Source organism: Etheostoma spectabile, unplaced genomic scaffold (assembly GCF_008692095.1).
Source record: "Etheostoma spectabile isolate EspeVRDwgs_2016 unplaced genomic scaffold, UIUC_Espe_1.0 scaffold00018845, whole genome shotgun sequence".
Classification (NCBI taxonomy): Eukaryota; Metazoa; Chordata; class Actinopteri; order Perciformes; family Percidae; genus Etheostoma; species Etheostoma spectabile.
The window spans coordinates 39,658-57,044 of record NW_022604514.1 but is presented as its reverse complement, the minus strand read 5'-3'; the positions used below and the strand labels follow the sequence as shown (position 1 = coordinate 57,044).

At 47.6% G+C, this 17,387-nt stretch overlaps 1 protein-coding gene across 1 annotated transcript; it reads right to left on the bottom strand.

Annotated features, from left to right (window-relative positions):
• Nucleotides 1-302: 302 nt before the first annotated feature.
• Nucleotides 303-7,743, bottom strand: LOC116682750 (zinc finger protein 239; the record flags this gene model as incomplete). Its single annotated transcript, XM_032509775.1, has 4 exons — nt 7,338-7,743; nt 3,982-4,188; nt 3,581-3,716; nt 303-992 (listed from the first exon to the last, which is right to left on the bottom strand). Coding segments are annotated over exons 2-4 (1,002 nt in total), but the record flags the coding sequence as incomplete, so codon positions are not given.
• Between the last annotated feature and the right edge of the window lie 9,644 nt (nt 7,744-17,387).

Genomic DNA, 17,387 nt, shown 5'->3' with positions numbered 1-17,387 from the left:
CTCAACAGTTACTCACTACTTGAGTAGTTTTTTCATTAAGCACTTTTTTACTCTTACTCAAGTAATTATTTGGATGACTACTTTTACTTTTACTTGAGTCATATTATTCTGAAGTAACAGTACTTTTACTTGAGTACAATTTTTGGCTACTCTACCCACCTCTGCATGTTGTTCAGAAGAGAAAGTTACTGCTGGTCAGCCTTCAATGTGGAGAGAAGATCAGAATATAACAACACAACTATCAGGGCATGAGGAGGAGGAAACAGCTTGGCTCTGAAACATGTTCACAACGAGGCAGTGTGAATGCGCTGGTGTCTTTTAAGGTTACTACTCTGAGAAAACGTTTCCCCACATTGTTCACACCAGTACGGCTTCTCTCCGTTGTGAATCCGCTGGTGTTTTTTAAGGTGATCACGCCGAGAAAACGTTTTCCCACATTGTTCACACCAGTGCGACTTCTCTCCAGTGTGAATAAGCTGGTGTTTTTTAAGGTGATCACGCCGAGAAAACATTTTCCCACATTCTTCACACCAGTGCGGCTTCTCTCCAGTGTGAATGCGCTGGTGAGATTTAAGGTTACCACTATGAGAAAATGTTTCCCCACATTGTTCACAGCTGTACGGCTTCTCTCCAGTGTGAATACGCTGGTGAGATTTAAGGGCATCACCACGAGCAAAAGTTTCCCCACATTGTTCACAGCTGTGAGGTTTCTCTCCAGTGTGAATACGCTGGTGAGATTTAAGGGCATCACCACGAGCAAAAGTTTCCCCACACTGTTCACAGCTGTACAGTTTCTCTCCAGTGTGAATGCGTTGATGTGTTTTTAGGGAACTCTGTAGTGTGAAAGCGGCCCCACATTGATCACAGCTGTACGGTTTCTCTCCAGTGTGAATGCGTTGATGCCTTTTCAGGGCACTCTGTAATGTAAAAGCTGCTCCACATTTGTCACAGAGCTGACAGCGGTGACGTTTGACTCCTCTTCCTCTCCGTTTCTATCAACAAAGAAAAACCAAGAGAGTGAGGTAGTGAGGTGCCATGCTGTAGAGCTTTATCTTAAATTAGAAACAACATTTAGAGCATGTCTATGGAACATTATTTGACTGACACATTACCTTTCTTAATTATCTGCCTACATCACTATTATGTAGTTGCATTATGGGAAATATAACATCCAGTGTTGGTTAGTTTGTGATAAATAAACTACTTTTAATCAATTTATGTGTGGCCCCCATTTTGTTGCCAGCCTTTAGCCTGCCGGTAACAATTGGGGGATCATCTGGGATTTTTAGTGCCGGGAAAGTTGTAAATGTAACATTTTCCCACAGATTTTTAGCTTTCACTGGTATCTGTAGGTGTTACCGTGTTGTCTTCATGTTGCTGGAACAGCTCTACTCCAGTAAAGTAAATTGGAACCATTGTCCCAGATAGGCATTAGCAATGAGGGGCACCAGTTGACCTTTGACCTTTTGTTTTAGGTTGTCGTTTTGCTAAATCAAACGTGTATAGCCAGCAGTATTATGTAAGTAAATAATATGGTAGTGTAATGTGGTATTGTCCACACAAGCTACATTTCCTCAAGCATTTCTGATGCTCAGCAGAGCTTTCTGTGTGCTCTGGAATAAAACTAGCTTTGATGTACAGTTGTGTTCACAATAATAGCATCACTAAACTCAAATTATTTTTTGGTAAAAGTGATATTTCTACATGGCAAGTCATTTACTAGTAAGTGTTGTAGAGTCCTAGAAAACCAATAGTCATGACATGCATGCTGCTCATTCTGTGGAATTGAATCTGTAATTGAAAGGAGCATGTTCAAAATAATAGCAGTGTTGTGTTCAATTAGTGAGTTGATTGATTCTGTGAAGAAACAGGTGTCAGTTATGGCCCAAATTTAATCTATATACTGTATATATACATATTCAAGAAAGGAAGGAAGCATATGTTGTGCATGCTGGTTATAGTGCATTTCACACTAAAACTCAGACAGTTTGTCCTCCGATCCCCCTGCACTGAAATCAAGCCCCAGTCCACTGTGAAGACAGTAAAGCGAGGTGGTTATGGGATGTTGCTCATACTGTGGTGTTGGGCCTGTTTATCACATACCAGGGATCATGGATCAGTTCCAATACATCAGAATACTTGAAGAGGTCATGTTGCCTTATGCTGAAGAGGAAAGGCCTTTGATACGGGTCTTTCAACAAGACAAAACCCAAAGACAACAGGATGGAGCAAAGTCTTGGTTCCAGAAGAACCAGATTGATGTTATGGAGGGGCCAGCCCAACCTCCGGACCTCAATCCCAGAGAACACTTGTAGGGTGACATCATAAATGCTGTTTCTGAGTCCAAACCCAGTAATTCAGAGGAATTATGGGATGTAGTTCAATGGTCCTGGGCTGGAATACCTGTTCACAGGTGACTCCATGCAACACAGATATGAAGCAGATCTCAGAAATAATGGTTATGCAACTAAATATTAGTGCAGGGATTCAAACCCTGACCCATTTTCAGTTTATAAAGTAAACATTTAAGTTTTTAAAGAAAAATGCCAATACTGCTAATATTCCTTTTTCTTCACTTCCTGTAAAGGTAGAACACAGACTTGATCAATGTTTGTCATGTTTTGATTTGGAAATGAATGGGCAGTGTTCCCAATGCATTGGTATTATGGAATTAAAAGCTATTTTAAGGATTTGGAGCATTATTCACTTCTTTAAAAACACTGTGGTTATTCTGAACACAACTGTATGTAAAGGGTTTGCACACAAAGGTGTAATGATTGGTGGAAATGGGGGTGGCCTCATACACCCCCCCCCCCCAACATTACATGCATGTCCATTGATCCGCGTTTGTAGATCAACAGACTGAGTGAGTGAGTTAGTAAGGCGCCATGGTGGAGCGAGCTAAGTAAAACCAGAAGCATCGTTTACAGCATGTCTGTGTCTTAGTTCCACTGCTGCATTGCCATGGTTACGCTGAGTGTGTGTGTGTTAATAAAGTTTGGGTTGAAATATCTGCGTGGCCTTTTTGTTGCCGGCCTTGAGCCAGGCGGGAACAACGGGGGGATGGTCTGGGATTGGTAGTGCTGGAAACTTTTCTTTGTGGGAGTGTTTGACTCCCAGTTGACCTTGATCTAGTATCTGTAGGGGTCATCAGCCTCTCCGACTCAGGGGATTGGTTGGCACTCTTTGTTACTTAATTAGATCAAAAATAAAAATTTGATCACAAAAAATACTTTACATGAAAACCATAATCCAGAAAAGCAAAGTGTGTATATATTGTGGAATCTGTGGAGTTAAATTGGTAGAAATGTACGTTACGGTAAACATGATTGCACATTATATGAAAGACACCGAGGAGATTATCCACACTGATTTTTCCCGGCCTTTATTTATCCGTGTTGCCCCCCCCGGCCACTATCAGAGGGCCGCAGTTTAGTGACTACTAATTTTTCTTTGAGGAATTACGGTATAATATATAAATCCTAAAAGACATTTGTGAAACCCTCTGTGTGCATTCATTAATATTGAGATTAGATTTCTGGGACTCTTCAGTCTGGAGTACCCTCTTTCCTTCACTCACCTCCTCCTCCCTGACACCTTTCCTCTTGCCCCCCTTCTTCTTCTTCTTCTTCTCCTCCGTCTCCTCGTGTTTCTGCATGTACTCGGTGGTAAGGTCCAGGTCCAGGTTGTCTTGTGGCTCCCATGTGTTATCCTCACTGGAAAGGTGAGTGCAGACAGAAGAACATCTCCTCACACTTTGTTTTTAGACAATCCATTCTCACTCTAATTATCATTCCTATTATTCCTTTTTTCTATTGCCATCATGTAAGGTTCTTTGTGGGTCTGCAACATAGTGTCAAAATACCAAACCTTCAACTTTAGAGGCATGATACCATGCTGACACTTATTTGCAATATGTAAATATATTATATATCTCAGGACCAAGAACACCAACTATTATTATTCTAGACTCATACTTACTCTGAGAACCCCTTCCATTTCAGCAGAAACTCTACTCTTCCCTTCACCACTCTGCGGTCCAAAACCTTCTCCACCACATACTCCTCCTCTTCCTCTTTCACTGCTGTTGCAGACTGCTGCTCCTCCTCCTCCTCCTCCTCCTCTTTCTTGCACTTCTTTCCTGCTCTGGTCGCCATCTTGCCGTCTGCTAAAGGTGCTTTTGGTAGGCTCAAGGGGGGGGGGACATGCAGAGAAAATGATTCAAGGGTTAGAAGAACTAATGGGAGTTGTGAGTTAATTCTAGTGTTGTTGTCTAATGTTTTACTAGATTAAAATCTTCTGTTAGAATGGAGAAAATGCAAGGGCTGATGAGGGGACCAATCCATAGGAGTCCGGGGACATTTTCAGCTCAGAAGCGTAAATACCTCCAAAACAGGTTATGTTTTTATCTTTGTAAAAGTTTAAACGGGGACACAGCCCCAGGGGCATCACAAGACCTAAAGCTGCATTGGGGCACAAGCCCACCCAGGAGGGTCCATGGGCATGCCACCCTGTAAGAACATTTTGTCCATTTTAAAGGTGCTCCAAGCAATGTTGGGTGACATTACTTCTTGTTGACGTTCAAAGTATTTTCAAACAAAATGAGACTAGCTGTAAACATGATAACATTTCATGTCAGGTCTGATCCTAGAATCACCCCTGCTGCTACTTCTTATACCTCAGAGTAGGGCTGCACGATTATGGCCAAAATGATAATCACGATTATTTTGATCAAAATTTTGATCGCGATTATTCTCACGATTATTTGTTGATTTTAACCAAAACAAATTTTATTGTCATGTAGGCTGTTTATAACTGCGAGAGGGAGTGTGATGGACGCTACTCACAGAGAGACGGCTGACTCATTATGAACGGGTCCAGCACGGCTTGAATGGCGGACACACACGTTGTGTGTATGAAATGTCTGTATCTTCACTGCGCTGCATTTTTATTAACTATGATATTCTGGCCATGGGTCACATCTCTGGCCCAGGTCCAGCGGCTCCGTCTCACACGCTGTTACTCTACCAACTGAAGTTAGTTGCATTCAATAACTTGTTCTGTGTACTTCGCCGTGGCGGCCGTGATAGCAGAGTCACCATGGAAACACTGCTACAAATACAGGTTTGCCCCTCATACTTAACAATATACAGCTGTGTCAATAAAAAATTTAAACTGTGGACAAATGTCAGAAGTGTGGACCGGCGCTGTGTGGCCGGCGCGGAGAGGAAAGAGAGTAAGAGGAGAGATTCAACACAGGCACGGCTTTACAGAAGATATGGGTCACGTAACGCAAAATCAAACCATATCCATATAAACAGCATTGCAGCGGATGCGAGGACATTAGCACCGGTGCGTCTTAGAGGAGCTAACAGCTAACAGACGCTAACTAGCACCGGTTACCGCTGTTGCAAAATGTTGCGTTTACTGGTAAACTGGTAAACCTTAAGACCGACGTATAACCGACTGCTATCTGTTGAGTTTTCCTCCAGTTACTCTGTCCTCTGTGACTGTCTACATCTAGAAACTAAGCTGCACGGTGCAGGGAACTACTCTGACTGGCTCATGATCAGACAGGTTAACGGAGCGGTAAATGGGCTTTGCAAAAACCCGGAGCGTTCTATGAAATGACGCTTTAAAAAAAAAAAAAAACGCTCGATCACGCAAATTTGATCGTGGGAAGTCAAAATCGTGATCGCGATAAAAATTGGATTAATTGTGCAGCCCTACCTCAGAGTGTTGTAATCTTTAGTCTTGAGCCTGCAGGGGAAGGGGTGCGACTATCGGCTACGTTTGGTCACTGGTTTCTTTCTTTCTTTCATTCCAATTTCGGGTCTGTCAGTGACAGTGAAAACCGGGGGCCTTTCCGGGGACAGGTCACCAAAACTGGGGACTGTCCCCAGAAACCAGGACGTCTGGTCACCCTACTTTAGGGTGCTAGTTAGTGTCTGTTAGCGTACCGAGCTCTAGGGCGCTAGTTAGTGTCTGTTAGCGCACAGCGCTCTAGGGTGCAAGTTAGTGTCTGTTAGCTTACAGGGTTCTAGGGGGCTAGTTAGTGTCTGTTAGTGCACAGGGCTCTAGGGTACTAGTTAGTGTCTGTTAGCTTACAGGGTTCTAGGGGGCTAGTTAGTGTCTGTTAGCTCATAGGGCTCTAGGGGGCTAGTTAGTGTCTGTTAGCTCATAGGGCTCTAGGGTGCTAGTTAGTGTCTGTTAGCTCACAGGGCTCTAGGGTACTAGTTAGTGTCTGTTAGCTTACAGGGTTCTAGGGGGCTAGTTAGTGTCTGTTAGCTTACAGATCTCTAGGGCGTGAGTAATATTTTTCCACCAGGTCGCATCCGCTGCCTCTCCACTAACGAAGCAATGTTGTTTATATTGATATAGTTTAATTTTGCGTTTCATGAAACATTTCTTCTGTAAAGCTGGGCCTGTGTTTGGTTCTCTCCTCTTACTCTCTGCGAAGCCCTGCCCCCCCATTCACTAACACAGGCTCCCCAGCTACAGAGACAGAGCGGCGACTGCACCGGTGTCACGCTTCTGACATTTGTCCACAGTTTTAATTGTTATCAACGCAGCTGTATATTGTTAAGCATGAGAGGCAAACCTGTCTTCGTAGAGGAACAGCGTGTGAGACCCATTCGCCCCCATCTCTCTGTGAGTATGTCCATCGCCCCCCCCCCCCCATTCATTCCTAATGAGTCAGCCGTCTCTCTGGGAGTAGCTTCCATCGCACCCCGCCCTTTTCCTAGCTCTTTTAATCAGTTATTGTTTAAAACAAGTGAAGTAGATACATTTTTTTTTTTAAATATATCTTAGGCTATTTCAGATTTTCATTTCCATGTGTAACAGCTGTATATGTGCAACATATAACTTCAACATAAGAAGAGTGTAGCATAATCTGGATGTGAAAAGAGTTATAAATACCTTATGTGACAATAAAATTTGTTTTAGTTAAAATCAACAAATAATCGTGATAATAATCGTGATCACAATATTAATCAAAATAATCATGATAATCATTTGGGCCATAATCGTGCAGCCCTACATATATTACGGAAAAGTAACGAGGAGGTGAAGCTAGTCTGGCTGTAGGCCCCTGGAGGGGAAAAACCAGAAGGCACATAACACCAGATCAACATCAAGGAACAAAGGTGCGTTCAAAGCCTTGTGCTGCTGGGCCAGTGTCTATCATTATGAAACGGAACAGCCTCTCCAGTCTGATTGGTCCATTCTCTGCAGTTCAACCTTCACTTCATTTACTGGAACATTATTCATTACCTTAGTGCTCATAATACTGAAGAAAAGAAGAAGAAAAGGAGAAAATGATGCCTCTTCCCTACCTGTAGGCGCTCCTAAACCTTCACCCCCCGTCCTTTCCTGGTTTATTAATAATCCTGTAGTCCGGAAGTGTCCCCAGATGTAAAGAATTCATCCAGGTTGGGAGTATTGTCCTGTAGAGTCCGTGCTAACTCGCTGCTAACTTCATGTGCCGACCTCGTTCCGTCTCCTCTGCCTGCACCGTGTTGCTGGGTGTGTTTGTATTCCTCATGTTGCTGCCTACACAATCAAACTATCCCCGCCTTTTTCTGTTTAGTTTTCACCCCGGGACAGCCCCCGACGTCCAGCAAGCGCTCCCACTGTGGAGCGCCAATACGCTGCGTCATCTCTCTGAGCGGCCATCTTAGAAACAGCTCTCATTGGCTATCAACACGCCAATTAGGCCAGTTGTAGCCAATCACGTTCCCTTTCCAAAGCGTGATAGGAACATAAAATGGGAGCCAGTCCTCATGAATAACAGAGTTAAGCCCCGCCTCCCAGAGCCAGCAGGCTCACACATGTGATTTATGAAAACAAATCTGTTCAGCAGTTTTTGTTTTTTTATAGGCTACGTGTTGTTTTATTGTTAAAACTGTATCTTATGTCAAAATGGGTCCCTATAGTGCATATCAATTCAAACTTACAATACTGAACTGCTTTGTGAGGCCCTGCATGTTCTGATGAAAACATGGTGGGACTACATGAAAGCTGAGAGTGTATAAAACCTTTTTTTTTTTTCAAATTTTATTGAACAATATGGACATACAGTAGAAAGAACCATTTCCTGTACATCTCAGAAGTCTATGTTCTAAAAGAGCCAGGGGTTACTAAAGAAAAAAAAATAAAGAAAAAAATAAAATAAAATAAGCAAACCACTTCATACAAATATTCTGTAAAGTTTACAGAGGTCATATGATCTGACAGCTTTCTTGCTCGTACAGGTGGAAATGGAGGCAATGTATTGTTTAAGATTAAGAGCCAGCTCAAAAAAGCTTGGCTTCTTTTTCAAAACCTTCGATTTATGCAGATAAAATTTGGTTAAAATAATAATTAGATTTATTGTGTAATACTCAGAATAAAGCTTTCCATTATGTTGAGTGAATCCAAACAATACATTTTCCCAGTGTAATGTAAAATGAGGGTAAATATGATCAGCAATAAATGTGATAACCTGCTCCAAAGTTTCTTGGTGTACTGGCAAGACCAAAATAAGTGAACCAGTGTTTCATTTAGCTCTCCACAAAAAGTACAGCTGATATTAATGTTTTTTTCATTTTCTGCCGATAATGGTTAGTTGGGTAGAATCTGTGAAGCATTTTAAAGGATATCTCTTTAACTTTGTTGGTTAAGAAAAACTTGTGCGGCAATAGCCAAACCTTTTCCCAACAAATCTCTTCAACATATGAAGACCAGTATGATAAAGCAGCAGGTGGACTCCTAACGTCGTGTAGAAAGAGTTGACGAGTTGCCTTATTCTTGCTTTTGGCCTGTAGAGAAATACAGATTTTTCCAACAAATGTTTCATTCACATTTAACATTGTGGGGTGAACATCGACTCCATTAAAACCTTTAAAGAGTGCGATCACAGCTGGCGGTATTGCATCAAAAACAATAGAGAAGTCCTTCGGAGAGACAGGAATGCTATAGTGATGAATAAACTCAACATAATTAAAAAGCTGACCACGTTGGTTGAATAACTGAGATACAAGCAATATGTTGTTGTCGACCCACTGGATTTGTTTTTATACAAAATGTATCTGTTGTTTTAAATATAAAACCTGTGAGGACTGAAATTATGCGTGTAAATCAGAGACCAGGCCAGCAACATTTGTTTATGAAATGAAGAAAGTTTAAGAGGAATTTTGTCAATATTATAGGTGCATACCAACAAAAATTGGAGACCACCTACTGAGGAGAAGACATAATGGGGAATAAAATTCCACAAGGAAGTTGGACAATTTAAGTTGTTTAATCCAATTAGTTTTGAAGGTGTTATTCAAGGTAGTAACATCTAAAAACTGAGGCCACCATTACTGTACTCATTCATAAAACAGACTTTCTCAGATAGTGAGTGCGGTTTTTCCACACAAAATTATATAAGACTTTGTCTAATGTTTTACACATTTGTTGATCTACATATAAAGATCGAGAGAAGAGTCCTGCCTTTTAATGATAAGTCACGTAACAGCCAAAGATTGAATTTCTTTTTGTTTTTTTCAACAATTGGAGTGAAATTAATCTTGCATCTTTGAAGTTCATTTTTATCAATAACAAGTCCTAAGTAATTAATACTGTTTTTTCACAGGGATAGTAGCGATTAAGTCAACATCACAATCTTTAAGTGCTAGTAATTCACACTTTTTGAGATTTAAGCGGAGACCAGAAGCTCTGCTGAAGGTTTCTATTATAGAGATTGCTAGGGGAACCTGGGAGCTGTCTTTTAAAAACAGTGTTGTATCATCTGCCAGTTGACTTAAAATAATTGTCCTATTGGCGATGGAAACACCCTGCAATTGACTACTCTTAACGTGTTCACATAACAGTTGGGCTGCAAGCAAGAAAAGGTAGGGTGAGATAGGGCATCCCTGCCTAATTCCACGCTTAATTTCAAATCTGGGCGTGGATCCGTTTTTAAGCTTAATGGAACAATTTGCATTATTGTAGAGAGTTTTGATTGCATTACAGAAGAAATCTCCAAAGCCAAACTTCCTCAGAGAATGATAGAGAAAATGATGCTCAACTGTATCAAAAGCCTTGAAAAAATCTAGGAAAAGAACAAAGCTGTCTTCTGAAATTAAGTATGAATAGTCAACTAGATCTAAGACTAGTCTAATGTTGTTGGAGATATGCCTGTTGGGCATAAAACCTGATTGCAACCAGTCAGACCATCTCTACACAGCAGCTGACCCCAGTAGTTAAATCTGTCTGGATGATCAGGATATGGCTGATCCTCCTTCACATTTGTCACCTTCCTGTTGTTGTCAGACAGTTTGAGGTCTCTGTGTACTGAGTTTCATCAGATGATGGAGTTCTACTATCTGTCCACTAGATGGAGCTAACTGACCATCTAATGAGCTGAAGATCAGCAACTTGTACAGCAGCAGGTATCTCTCCAAGGGGCCTCCGTGTGACATATTACTTTGATACTTTAAGTACATTTAGCTGTTAATATTTACTACCTTAATATATATTTTTAACCCTACTTGTTTTTGTCTAACATTTACCTTTACATAAAAAACAATAAAAGCATCTTTCTCCTGACTGCAGCTCGCAAATCAACACAGCAAAAGCAGCGGTGTTATAAATTAATTTAATATCTACTCACATTTGTCGACGGGTCTCTGGAGCACAGGCTGCGTCCCACCTGTGTGACCTCATGTTGCAGTGGATTGTGGGATATGCTTCATGCTGGAAGCTTTATGTTCTAGCTGAAAGAAATAAGGGGATGCATGGGATTACCCATAGACTGTATAGATATTGATTATATTATTAATATTATCGGTCTATGGGATTACCCCCTTTCTGGTCTACATGTCCCTGACTCTGCTGAACACCTAAACAGCCCATATGAGCAGACGTATGTGAATAATTTAGCCAGTCTCCTAGTATGTATGTATGTATGTATGTATGTATGTATGTATTGTCCTCTCTGACCTATTTCCTCCTCCCCCCTAGTGAGGAGTTGTAGAGTCTGATGGCATGAGGGACAAAGGAGTCCTTGAGTCTGTTGGTCCGGCACTTGGGAAGGAGCAGCCTTCCACTGAACCGGCTCCTCTGGGTGCTGATGACGGTGTGCAGGGGGTGGCTGGCATTGTCAGTAATGTCCAGCAGTTTGTCCAATGTCCTCCTCTCTGCCACCGTCACCAGTGAGTCCAGCTTCATGCCGACCACAGAGCCGGTCCGCCTGATCAGTTTATCCAGCCTGTGGGTGTCCTTCTTTGATATGCTGCCCCCCCAGCACACCACAGTGTAGAAGAGGACACTGGTGACCACAGACTGGTAGAACATCCACAGCAGTTTGCTGCAGATGTTAGGAGCGCAGCCTCCTCAGGAAGTACAGCCGGCTCTGTGTCTTCCTGTATAGGTGGCTGCTGTTTGTTGTCCAGTCCAGTTTGTTGTCCAGCCACAGCCCAAGGTATTTGTATGATTGAACTGCCTCCACCTCAACTCCCTCCAACAGGACTGGTTGCGGTTTTGGTCTGGACCTCCCAAAATCAACGACCAGCTCCTTTGTTTTAGAGGTGTTGAGCTGTAGGCAGTTAGTGCGACACCAGAGAGCAAAGTCCCCCACCAGACTCTGATACTCCTCCTCCCTGTCACCGCTGATACACCCAACGATGGCTGTGTCATCTGCGTACTTCTGTATGTGACACAGCTCTGAGTTGTAACAGAAGTCGGAGGTGTGTATGTATTTGTGTGTGTGTGTGTGTGTGTGTGTGTGTGTGTGTGTTCTGTGTGTGTGTATGTGTGTGTGTCTCTCTCTGTTTGTGTGTGTCTGTGTGTGTGTGTGGTGGTGGGTGTGTGTGTATGTATTTGTGTTTGTTTGTGTGTGTGTGTCTGTGTGTGCATGTGAGTCTCTCTGTCTGTGTGTGTGTGTTCTTTGTCTGTATGTGTTTGTGTGTGTGTGTGTATCTTTGTGTGTATGAGTTTGTGTCTGTGTCCGTGTGTGTCTGTGTCTGTGTGTGTTTGTGTGTGTCTGTGTCTGTATGTGTATATGTATCTGTGTGTGTGTGTGTCTCTGTTTGTGTGTGTCTGTGTGTGTGTGTGTGTGTGTATGTGTTTCTGTTTGTTTGTGTGTGTGTGTCTGTGTGTGCATGTGAGTCTCTCTGTCTGTGTGTGTGTATCTGTATGTGTGTGTGTGTGTGTGTGTGTGTGTGTGTGTGTGTGTGTTCTGTGTCTGTATGTGTATCTGCGTGTATGTGTTTGTGTGTGTGTATCTGTGTGTGTATAATTGTGTGTCTGTGTCCATGTGTTTCTGTATCTTTGTGTGTTTTGTGTGTCTGTGTGTGTGTGTGTGTGTGTGTCTCTGTGTGTGTGTGTGTGTGTGTGGGTGTGTTTGTGTGTATGTGTTTGTTTGTATGTGTGTGTCTGTGTGTGTGTGTGTGCATGTGAGTCTCTCTGTCTGTGTGTGTGTATCTGTATATCTGTATATGTGTGTGTTTGTGGGTGCGTGTGTGTGTGTGTGAGGTACAGCTTCAGTTCCAGTAACCCCCCCCCCCCCCGTGTGTTTTATCTGTTTTCAAAAAGAAAAACAGATAAACACCAGAATGAACCCTTCAGACTCCGATCATCTCACTCGGCTGCCAGCCTGGGTATTATTAGTTAAGTGAAGCAGGTTTAAAGGAATCCACTGGTGCTCATGAGTTTACCCCCCCATGCTGAAGTTGACTAATATACTTATGCCCCTGTATTTTAACATAGGGGGGTGTATACTTATGCCCCTGTATTTTTACATAGGGGGGTGTATACTTATTAGGGGTGAGCCGAGTATCCGGCTGAAACGAGTATCCGGTACGGATAAAGCACTTTTGCCGAGTACAAGTATTATCCGAGTATGTGAGTCAATATCCGTGCTCGGATTCAGTGAAAGTCTCCACTGACTGTGTCCGTTCTGTGATAGGCTAGTCACAGTGCCAGTCACAGCGCCTCTCCCTTACACTATTCTGTGATAGGCTAGTCCCAGCGTCCCTCCCCTACACTATTCTGTGATAGGCTAGTCCCAGCGCCCCTCCCCTACACTATTCTGTGATAGGCTAGTCCCAGCGCCCCTCCCTACTCACACAGATTCCTCCTGTTGTTGTGTCCCACCGGCTGTTCTCACACGCACTCAGGACGCGGAGAAGTGAACAGCTCACTCCGTATCTCTCAGGTCCGCGGGCTTTTCTGTTAACATTTAGGGTTCCCCTTCGAGGGGAACTCGACTGCGTCGGTTACGACACTAGGGAACGCCTTTAGGCATGACAGGGCTGAATGTGAATGAAAACTACTCCAATCCTATTGGTCCTAGTGAGAACGGTAGCATGTGACGGCATAACCGTAGGGGCATATATAGGCACGCCGGCACATAGCTCATTAGCTTTTTTCTATTCAGCAGGCACGTTGGTTGATGTTGTGTTGAAAGATTCCAAGTATATCCTACTCACCTGGAAGTTGCAGTCTGTCCAAGCAGTAACCAGTTCCGGAGATTGTGTCTCCCTGCCCGCGTTTCATCACGGTAGGAGACTTCGCATGAGCTGTGTTTTTGCTTGTCTGGGCCTGTCGCACGCCACGGCGGCTCTCGAGGGGGTTGTTTGTGTCCATTGCGTGGCCCTCGCCCGTGCGGGCACTGCGGTCCCGCATGGCTCTCTTTTCCGCGGACGCCGGATCCGCTCTCCCCATGGCTCGGGCCCCGCGGTCGCTGTGGCTGCTCGGTTATGTGTAGCGCGCGGCGTGATCTGCTGGAGGTTTCCCGAGACGGCTGTTTCCCCGTCTCGTCCTTCGTCGCCGGTTCCGACTTCCCCCGGTCCCCGTTCGAGGGCCGGCTTCTCTGCTTCTTCTGTTCGGGGACGCTGTTCTGACGCAGTGTTTTGCACTCGTGCTCTGAGGAGCACGCCGTGCGCTTGGCAGCGTGGGGGAGGGAGAGGACTTCCGGGTGTCGGTCCGACGTCATCTGAAGAGCGCCGAGTGTGCCGTTTTATGATTGGCTGCTGGAGTGGTGCCGCGCTGTGGCAAACCCGGACTGGATTTGCCCACGGACTGGATGATCGCTTCCTACTAAGCCCCTCTGCACTCCCATACCACTCCTTGCCGTTTTTTTCCGGGCTTGCACAATGAGTTGTGTCAGTCCTTGGGTTGTGTTTTTCTCTCCGCCTGGCTTTCTACTCCCCAGCTGCTGGAGTATGGCAATGTGGCGGGGATCAGGGGCTGCGGCTACGGGACTTTGCCCTCGGGTTGAGGTTGCTCTGGGAGCCTGCCCTCTGTGGAAAGACGATTTTGCAGCCTACCAGGCGACCTGCTACTGAAGATGACTGGGTCCCGCTCTGCTGAGGCAGCTGAATATCTCGGCTCTCATCCGGCTCCCACCGGTGTGCCGACCGTTTGTGTGGCTTCTCCTGGTCCCCATCGAGCGGCTTGGGCCGCGGGCACCGCTCCCTTCGCGGCAGGTCGGCCTGTGGGCCGTCACCTGTGACGAGGGCAGGGCACAGTGGTCCTGACTGTGTGTTTTGGCCCTGGAGGCCGACTGAGGTTCCCTCCTTGACGGCCGCTAGCGATGTTTGGCGGATCATTGGCGGCTCTTCCTGGCGGCCCGCTAGGTTGTTGTCCCCCGCCGTGGCGCTCGGGACGTGCTGGCCGCCGCCGGGCCTTCTCCGCTCTGCTAGCCCCGAGGGGTGGCAGTAGGCCGGGGGTTTGGCTCCTGGACTGTGGATCCTCGGGGGGTTCTTCCTGGCGGCCCGCTGGTTGTTGTTGTCCCGCCGCCGTGGCGCTCGGGACTGCTGGCCACCGCCGTGCCTTCGCCGCTCTGCCAGCCCCGACGGGGGCGGTACGCCGGAGGGTTGGCTCCCGGACTGCGGATCATCGGCGGGTTCTTCCTGGCGGCCCCCTGGGTTGTTGTCCCGCCGCCGTGGCGCTCGGGTCACACTGGCCGCCGCCGCCGCGCCTTCTCCACTCTGCCTGCCCCGAGGGGTGTCGGTAGGGGGCCGGTGGTTTGGCTCCCGCGCTGCGGATTATCGGTGGGCTATCCTGGCGGCCCACTACCGTTGTTTCCCGCCGCCGTGGCGCTCGGGACGCACTGGCCACCGCTGGGCCTTCGCCGCTCTGCCAGCCCCGAGGGGTGGCGGTAGGCGGAGGTTTGCTCCTGACTGTGGATCATCTGCTCGGGTTTCTGCCAGAAAAGTGGCGGCCCGTTTCTGGGATCGGCCTGTTCTGAACCGATCTCTGAGGAGATACAGTTCGTGATGCTCTCCGTCCCCGCCGTCTGCGTCGCGTCTGGACTGGTTTGTCCCCATGTCTGACAGCGCATCTTCCGCTCTCCGTTCCGTCCCTTCCCACGGGACTTCCTGAGGTTCGCCTTTGGCGTACCAATATCGGGTTCTTCCCTTCGCCTGGCACTCTCCCCTTGCACTTTCGCCAAGTGTATGGATGCGGCGCTGGCCCCTCTGCGGCTCCAGGGCGTCCGGGTCCTCCATTGCATCGACGACTGCTTATCCTGGCTCGGTCTCGGGAGTTGGCAGTTTGACATCGAGATGTCTCCTTGCCCATCTTCTTCGTTTGGGGCTGAGGCTCACCGAGGGAAGGAGTGTGCTAGCACCCGCCCAAAGGAATGTGTTCTTAGGGGTGGTGTGGGACTCGTTGACGATGCTGGCACGTTTGTCTCCGGCTCGTGTCGAGTCCGTCTGGCCGCAGTGACGGGTGTGAGGCTGGGCCGCGCCATCACAGTGAGACACTTCCAAAGGGTGTTTGGCCTCATGGCGGCTGCTTCCAGCGTGATACCTTCTGGTCTTCTGCACATGAGGCCCTGCAGTGGTGCTGAAATTCAAGGGGTTCTCCCCGAGGGGAAACCCGTCCGCCTGATATGGGTTACGCACAAATGTCTTCGTGCCCTATCGGTGTGGTAGGAGCCTTGGTTCCTGTCCGAGGTCCCGTGCTGGGGGCGCCCTGTCGCCGTGTGATCGTTCGACAGACGCTTCCCTCACCGGGTGGGGCCCGGTCATGGACGACCGCTCTGCGAGGGGTGTTTGGCGGGGGCATCTCTCGTCATGGCACATCACTTGCCTCGAGTTAATGGCCGTGTTCCGGGCTCTGAGGAGCTTCCTGCCTGCACTCCTGGGTCACCACGGGCCTATCTGAATCACCAGGGGGGTCTGCGCTTGCGCCCTCTCTGCTGCGCATCAGATCCTCCTGTGGTCCCAGCGGAGCCTGCTCTCTCTCAGGGCGATGTTCTCCCTGGGCTTCAGAATCAGGGTGCAGACCTGTTGTCGAGACAGGGGCTGAGGCCCGGGGAACGCGGCTCCGCCCCGGGGTGGTGGAGTCCTTGTGCGGAAGGTTCGGTCCTGTAGTCGGGACTTGTTTGCGTCTCGGGTGACTACACACTGTCCTCTGTGGTTCTCCTGACGCCCCCGGCCCCGCTAGGGCTGGACGCCATGGTGCGGGAGTAGCCGGGGCTGCGTCTTTCCGTTTTTCCCCCAGTCGCTCTGCTCCCGGGGTTCCTGGAGAGGGTCCGTCAGGAAGACTTCCGACTGCTTCTTGTAGCGCCGTTCTGGCCGACCCGTGTGTGGTTCGGACCTGATGGTGCTCGGACGGCCCGCCGTGGCCCTCTGCTGGGACAGCAGGTCCTTCTGTGGAGGGGCTGCTGTCCCAGGCAGGGGCCGGGTCTTCGCCCTTGCCCTGCCCTGTGGCAGCTGTGGGTCTGGCCCATGAACAGGCCGGGGCCTTGAGGCGGGCCTGACGGCGGGCGGTCGGGACTCTCCTTGCTCCAGGGCCCCGTCTGCACGGAGGATGTATGGCCTGAAGTGGAACGTCTTCTCTGCCTGGTGCAGTGGACGCATGCTGGACCCAGTTTCCTGCCCGGTGGTCAGGTGCTGGGGTTTTGCAGGACCGCTTCTCTGCGGCCTTTCCCCATCCACCCTCAGGGTTACGTGGCAGCCATTCAGCTTTCCATGCCCTTCGAGGGATGGGTCTCTAGGGAGCTTCCCCTGGTCGTACGTTTTCTCCGTGGGTCCCGGAGGATGTGACCTGCGGCTCACCCTAGGATTCCCGCCTGAGTTCTGGCGGTGGTTTCTCGACGCTGTGGCTGAGGCCCCCTTCGAGCCTGTGAGTCGGCTGGACCAGTACCTGACCCTGGTGATGGCCTTCCTCCTTGCTATCACCTCCCTGAGGAGGGGGGGACCTCCAGGCTCTTTCGGTTGCTCCCCGTTGCCTGGAGTTTGCCCCGGTATTGTGAGGGCCATCCTGCACCCCGTTCCGGATATCAGGTCTACATTCCCATGGTGCTGTCCACTGTCATGGGGCCTGTGGTACTGCAGGCGTTTCATCCTCCACCTCATGTGACGGCGGAGGACGGGAGCCTCCTTTTGCTCTGCCTGTCAGGGCGCTGA